This window comes from Thunnus thynnus, chromosome 4 (assembly GCF_963924715.1).
Source record: "Thunnus thynnus chromosome 4, fThuThy2.1, whole genome shotgun sequence".
NCBI lineage: Eukaryota > Metazoa > Chordata > Actinopteri > Scombriformes > Scombridae > Thunnus > Thunnus thynnus.
In genome coordinates this window covers 37,313,910-37,321,486 of record NC_089520.1, presented here as the reverse complement: position 1 = coordinate 37,321,486, position 7,577 = coordinate 37,313,910, and the positions used below count along the sequence as shown (strand labels likewise).

General features: G+C 40.0%; 1 protein-coding gene across 1 annotated transcript; it reads left to right on the top strand.

Annotated features, from left to right (window-relative positions):
* Positions 1–2,774: 2,774 nt before the first annotated feature.
* elf3 (E74-like factor 3 (ets domain transcription factor, epithelial-specific)) lies at positions 2,775–7,149 on the top strand. The gene is made up of 9 exons (XM_067588523.1): positions 2,775–2,917; positions 3,096–3,253; positions 3,953–4,186; positions 4,515–4,622; positions 4,712–4,858; positions 5,022–5,108; positions 5,218–5,337; positions 5,564–5,759; positions 6,246–7,149. The coding sequence occupies exons 2-9, from the start codon at positions 3,103–3,105 to the stop codon at positions 6,355–6,357; spliced, it is 1,155 nt and encodes a 384-aa protein (XP_067444624.1). The 5' UTR covers positions 2,775–2,917; positions 3,096–3,102; the 3' UTR covers positions 6,358–7,149.
* The last annotated feature ends 428 nt before the right edge of the window (positions 7,150–7,577 follow it).

Genomic DNA, 7,577 nt, shown 5'->3' with positions numbered 1-7,577 from the left:
GGTTACAGCTAGCCACATCTGGTGAAAAGCCTTTCCAAGGATTACATATGGCTGTAATTTTTCAGGTGTCCACATACTTTTGATCATGTAGTGCACTACCTAAGTGATTTTATACATATCAGTACATTTTTTTATGGTAGCAGCAGTGGAATATGTAGTAGAAGTGGTGGTAGTTGATCAGGAACCACTAGGTACCAGCAGTGAGCCACATCAAGCCTAATGTTCACTGCACTACAAAAACCTGCAGCTCTCCATGTGCAACATGACACCTTAACACACCTCTTAAACACAGTGTGTGTTGCTGTCACCAAGTGCTTGCTCATGGGGGAATGTTGGGTCAATGTAAAAATTAAAGAGTACGGTCTAGACCTGCTCTATGTGAAAAATGCCCTGAGATAACTTCTGTTGTAATTTGGCACTATATAAATAAAATTCACTTGACTTGACGTGTGTGTTTGCCCTGCAGAATACTGTCTGCCTCACTGTTAGGATACATTACGCTTATAGCACTGTGAATTGTGTAGCATTTGCTCCCGCAGTCTGCCCCTGCAATCTGCCCCATTTTAAGATCCTATTCACAAAAGATTTAGTGCTAATGTTATGCCGGCGCCCATTAAGTTTTGAAAGCTGAGTGCAATTTGCCCTTGTTTTGTGTCAAAAGCCACACAAGCCTTTTGTGGATTTGGCCCTGAGTATCAACATTCCATGTACTCACCTTTGACCTGAGTTTTGTCTGTGTGCTTCTCAATTTGGCCTGAGGTTCATCTGAGCATGTAAGTTGCGAATGCTGAGTGTGTGACTAATCAGCAGTCTATACAGACCACCTGCACATTTTTAAAATTCTGCTCTTAATGCATTATCATGATATGTAATGTCAGGTATAGAGTTAGTATTTCAACACTGCTTTCATTGCAACAATGCATTCTCCTAACTTTTGTCAGTTTACCTACTGCCAGCTCGTTTTATGTTTCCATGGAAGGAGAAACAATCTGCATACAAACACAGCCATATAATGACTGCTGCCTGCTGTCACTAGCAAGGTCTCAAAGTTCACTTTATAGAAAATAACTTCCTTCATATGCAGCACGTGATGGCTGCCAAGTTGAATATTAAAAACAACACCTCTAAAGTCAGTGAGTGAGTTGGCTGAGCTGCTGGCTTTGTTGGGTGACCTGAAATGAGCCGAAGGCTGGTGACTTCTTATCTAACCAGCACATTGAACTGATAATACAGGGCTGGAATGGTTTGTTTTGGCCAGTCCAACCAAACTTGGCACAAAAACTGAAATCAGAGATAAAGTAAATTAGAAAATGTAAGTCACAGTTCTGGGGTCAACATTACAGCACTAAATACACAGGCTGACCTCATTTGGTAAACACACAAAGGTTTTGTTTTTGTTGGCATGTGGAGATGGAGGTGTGTGTAGCAATCAATATAAACAGTACTTTTATGTTTTATATATACACATATACAGTACCAGTCAGAATTTTGGACACACTCTCTCATTCAAGTGAATGGGAAGGTGTGTCCAAACTTTTGACTGGTAATACACATGTATATATATATGTGTGTGTGTGTGTGTGTGTGTGTGTGTGTGTGTGTGTGTGTATGTGTTTTTGTTATCTTGTGGGTTACTGTTTCTGGTATAAACACTAACCTTATTGGGACCAGTAGTCCTCATGGGGACCAAAGGCCGGTCCTAATGTGACAAAACGTCCTGAGGTCCTGGTTAAGGTTAGGAGTAAGGTGTGAATTGAGGTTAGGTTAAGGTTGGGGTTAGGCATGCATTGGTTAGGTTTAGGGTTAGGGTTTAAGGCTTAGAGATTAGGGTTTAGAGTTAGGGGTTAGCATTAGGGTTAGGCTGTACAAAATCAATGGAGTCAATGCAATGTACTAACAAGAACAGCTGCGCAAACTTGTGTGTGTGTCTGTGTTTTTACATCTGAAGATATATTTTTGAACTTCCACGACTCAATAGTCAAGTAAATATGATCCTCCCATATGATTCAGTGTTATATGTAGTAGTAATAATACAAACACAGAGTAGGTTGTTAAATATGAGGAGGTAGCTGACTGCAGTGGAATAAAAGGCAATCTCTTGGTCAGGCTCAGCTGTTGACTGATGAACTGTCTGTCCACACCGTCGGCTGTTTGGCGTCCTCACACACGACTGTCTACTGTTATTTTTAGAAATTGTGACGATTTGCAAACTTCTGTCATCCACAACCTCTCCTCCCACTTCCTTGTTGGAATGGCTGTGTCATGGAAAGTCAAGTCAGTTCAAAAGCTTTGTTGTCACATGCACAGAGAAAACAGTTTCATTGTTCAATTAAATTCTTACTTTGCTTTAATTGACAGCACAAAATATTGAGTTAAAACTAAAAGAGATATGTGAGATAAAAGAAATAGAAAAGAAAAGGAAAACCTTGTATATAACCTTGATCTCTATTTTTGTGTATATTTTGTTTGAGAAACGTGCAAATATGGATGTAGGGATTCCAGTCTGTAAAAATAACAAATAAGAAAATAAAACCTTACTGCAGGTTTGACAGACTGCTTTCATGTCTAATGTTCTAATCTATTTAAAACAAACATTAACCTAACCCCTTGATGGTGTGAAAGAGTGGTAGTAAAAAACAGGGAGAATAGCAGGGCAGGTTTGTTTTGTTGATCAAGTTCTCAGGAAAGTGGAGGTGTGGCCAGCTTCAGGTGGAATTCCCCTGAACTCACCTGAGTCCGCCCCCACTCCTTTACAGGAGTATAAAGCAGTATAAAGGTGGTTAAATGCGGCTGCAGGTGCACTTTTACCTCAGAGACAGAGGAGAGCACTGACACTCATAGAATCATACAACACACGCTAACACTACAAATTGTCTCGGAACATCATTCCTTTGCATCATATTGTGGCCATAAACAGGTAAGAGTAACAGTAACTGTTTAACTGAAATGTTAGAGTAGTCATACATAGAAATGTTACAGACTTTGATTATGTTCAAGTTGAATGACAAGAGGCAAATGTGTCCTGCAGATCATTTGAATTTAAAATTGTTCTTTTTTTAACTGGTATGTAAACAAGTTTCTTCTGTGTTTGTCAGTGTCTCCATGTCATCGCCGTGCCTCAGCAGCGTCCTGACTCACGCAAACCTCACCATGTACCAGAGTGGTGTTTCTGATGTTCTGTCGCAGCAGCCCAGTGTGCTGCCCAGTGTCAACACCCTGCAGATCAGTAACCCAGCATACAGCTCCATGAGTGGTAAGAGGAACACCAACTGCTGCTATGACAGTCACTTATGTCTTATTATTGCTGTAGGACACAGTTGTATGTGTGAGCTGTGTGACACAAAAGAAACTAAAATTGCTTAGTCCCTGGGCTGTGAAACCTTTGTTAACCATTATAGTTTCATGGGCACTTTCAGCTGAGGCCTAACTCACAGTAAACATTATGCTTTATTTTCAAACTTCAGGCAGGGGCACCATTATCTCACCGAATTTTGCTTTGACCTCATTTAGACACTGTTGGCTCAATCATTAACTAGGCAGCCAATGTTTAACTCGGCATAACTGTCAAACAGAAGAATGCTACCACCTCATAGTTGAAACAGCTCAGTCTTTGTTTGTCTGACACATCCAGACCTGGCGATGATGCAGACTGGTATCAGTTCACATGACAGATAGCTGAGCGGGCAGACATGTTGCAGTAAATTGAGAAGCAAGTGTTGACATATTGTTTGTGTGTTTTGGAAGACATAACACTAAAACAACTGAAAATAATTAGATGCCTTAACTATGACTTATATGAAAATATATCTTCTCTAAAGCTTTGTCTCACTACCATTTAATACCATTAAAGCTCAGTGCTCACTAGTGCAGCAAGTGCAGAGAGGGATCACTCCATAAACACACCATCCATATGCTGATGAACATGAAGTCATTCCTGCCTCTCTCTCTGCAGGTCAGTGGTACAGACAGATCAGCCCTCACTGCTGGACAGAAGAGAATGTTCTGGACTGGATCAGCGACCATGTAGAGAGCACCAAGTTTGATGCGAGCACCCTCAGTCTGGTCTACTGTGCCATGGACGGGCCCACCTTGTGCCAGATGAACCATGACCAGATGATTGGGGTCTTTGGCCCGCAGCTCGGCCCACACCTCCACCAGAGTCTACAGGAACACAAGACCAAATATGGTAAAACTGCATCTGTTGTGTGAAGGATTTTTATCATTTCAGAGCTGAATTATATAGTACATGTTATTTGGATGCTAGTGTAAAGATTTTTGTAACCAAATCAAGGGTTCAAAGGGACAGTGCACCATAATGCAGACATGATTAAAACTGGCCTATCTTTGATATCTACATATGAATAAACCTGTACATTATACAGTCAAAGAAACAGAGATTTAACAATGTAGTTCCATGAATACGCATTGTTGTAAAAACATTTTTCTTCTGAATGATGAATAAAGTTTATGGCTAAAACGTCTTTCTTTCTCTCCTCATGTCTTTTTTCCCCCAGAGCTACAGAGCCTGTCAGTACCAGAGCTGAACGAGACCTGCCTGCTCCTGGACAATTTCCTGGACAACCTAAACTTTCCTTTGCTCAGCACCATTAGAATTGGGCAAGGTACATATTGTATAGAGATGGTACATACTAGCATAAAATAGATGATGTGTGGAAATTATGAGACTAATGCTGCCCCTTACCACCAACAGCTGAAGGAGCTGTCAGCAAAAGGGAGTTTGACTATGGGGATGATTATGATCTGACCAGCCTGACCATGGACTCCATGGCACCTCTGGGAGACACTGAGTACCTGTCTGACAATCAGTCTGACAGCGAGTACAGCTCCTCCTCCAACAGTCAGTATCTCATCCTTATGTTTCTCATGTCTACTATTATCTTCTCCTCTGCGTTCCTACCCCTCAGTTTCCACCTGTTACTCTTGTAAACCATTACCTTAATATTTATGGGACTATTAAGGATTCTGCATATATGAAAGTTGTCTCTCATTTGTCTCATCAGGTGGCATGTTTGGCTTCTCAAGCCAAGGCTCACCGGAGTCTGGCAGTGGTGAATCAGACCCAGAGTTCTCCTACCCTCTGATTTCAAGTGAGTAAGCAGAAAAAACTAATTGTTTGTTAGATTCTTTGCATTCCTCACTCTGAGCACTGTCAATGAGTTTAAGTAAACATCTGATAATTAACTGTTGTGTTGACAGAGGCACACATCAAAACAGAGAAAGGAGAGTCTCGACTGAAGCGACCCCGGGGGCGACCTCCTAAAGTCAGCAGAGAACACTGCAGCAGCATATATGACAATCCAAAGAAAAACAAGCATGGTGAGGCCATGTTTGGAGAATCAATATGTCATTCATTATGAAATACACTGTTCAAAAGACATCTGTACCTGAACACTGCTGATCTGGTTCACAGATTCTACTTTGCATCCATTTTGCATCTTTATCAGGCTGCAGATGCATATCTGTTTGACTTGCATACTTATGCTTATACATCCATGCGCACACAAACACATTTAGCTTACTGTGCCCCACTGTTTGTCTGCAGCACCTCGTGGCACTCACTTATGGGAGTTCATCAGGGACATTCTGATCCATCCAGAGAGGAACCAGGGCCTGATGAAGTGGGAGGACCGCCGCGAGGGTGTCTTTAAGTTCCTTAAGTCAGAGGCTGTGGCTCAGATGTGGGGCCAGAAGAAAAAGAACAGCAGCATGACATATGAGAAACTCAGCCGTGCCATGAGGTGAGTTCATGTAGACAGAGAGGCTTTATTTTCTTTGGACAAATTTAAAGGGCCCATCCAGTGATTTACTATTACACTTCACTTTTAGTCCGAATAGATCAAGCTCCAAAAACTGTTTCCAACATCTCCTATGATACAACTAGACAGTACCTTTAATTAGACCCTACCTGCCTGGTGAACACCCATGGCTTTCAAACTCCACACCTCCAGTTTATATCAGGCTTTTTGTTCAAAATTTGAAGTCTCCAAGCCCAAACAGAGTTATACTCCAAGTGACAAATAGATTGACCTTGACATGTAAAATTTGTGAAGTACTGCTCTAATTCTACTCTGTTCACCAGTGCATGAATATTATAGAAGAGACGAGAAGACACCTCTAACGTTTTTATTTAGTAAAAGATGCTTTAAATCAGTGAAGTAAAGCATGTGCTGAAGGGGACTGCATACTCTGTGTCTTAAACCTGGACTGACTTCCTCCTCCCTCAGGTATTACTATAAGAGAGAGATCCTGGAACGAGTTGATGGCCGAAGGCTCGTATACAAATTTGGAAAGAACTCCAGCGGCTGGAAAATTGAGGAGATTGGCATTGGCATGTGAGGATTCAGTCACCATGCGGGTAGAAACCAAAAAGCCAATCAGAGCAGTAGTTCAAGAACCGGAAATACCCATGTTGCCTGTCTGAGAAAAAAAAAAAACTTGCTGCCCCAAATGTTAAGACACTAACTTCCTCTTTGAAGGAAGGTGTTGCAGAAAATGTAAGCCAGTGTTTTTGGCTCTAGTAGGTTTTATGAACCAATATTAATGTTGTACCTGTGTTTTTTTGTTTTTTGGGGTTTTTTAAAAATCTTTTTTTGTCACTACAGAAACTTAACTGTGTGTGCAATAACTAAATTGGACATTGCTTTGGATGCTTGTGAGCACCTAAGCTTGTGAGCAATCTTTTTACAGTTTTACAGAACTCACTCTGGTTTTGTGTCCCTCTACTGATGCAGGACTAACTCATCCTCATCTGTCACTGTGGAGTTTGTTTTGGTAAATGGGCATTAATGATTGTATTATGACACTGGAAATATTACTCTTAGTGATTTTGTACTTATATTACTATTTTGTTATTCTAAATAAGGGTGAAACATTGAGTTTTTTGTATAAAATCATTTGTGGATCTGACTGTAGGACCATGTTTGGAAAAGTCTTCTATTAGTAAACTAAATGTGACGGACAAAGACAGAACAGAGAGAAATAAATGTAAGTGATGCTACTTCACATTAATATAGTGATGATCTGCACTACATGTCTATCGGTATCACTTATTATAAAGTGTTTTTTACACAATGTTTGAGTCTAATGTAGTTAAGAAGTAACTAATAAATCTCAATATCAATTATGATATCTCTTAATGTACAGCATATTGTTTTTTGTAAAGTGTTTTTATAGATATACATTAATTAATACATAATACATTTTATTAACATGTTGTTTTGGGATTCATTTTTAAATATGTACTCTGTAATCTTATTGGTGTTTCTGTAACTGTCTTGAATGAAGGAAGATATAAAAATTGACTTTAATTGTGGGTGTTAAGCTCACAATTAGTAGTAATTATCTGTGGTGCTCCTTCAAAACCCAAACTCTTTGTTCTGGTGGCTAATTTAGCTAACATTTAGCCAATGTCAAATTGCAGGAGGCATTTCGTAAGAATATTCTTCAAGAAAATCATCCTTGAATTAGAATAAAAAGGTGTCTGTACTATAATCTCTCATTTTAGGGTACAGATGACTAATATGTAATATATTGTGATACTAACAGTAATTCATGTG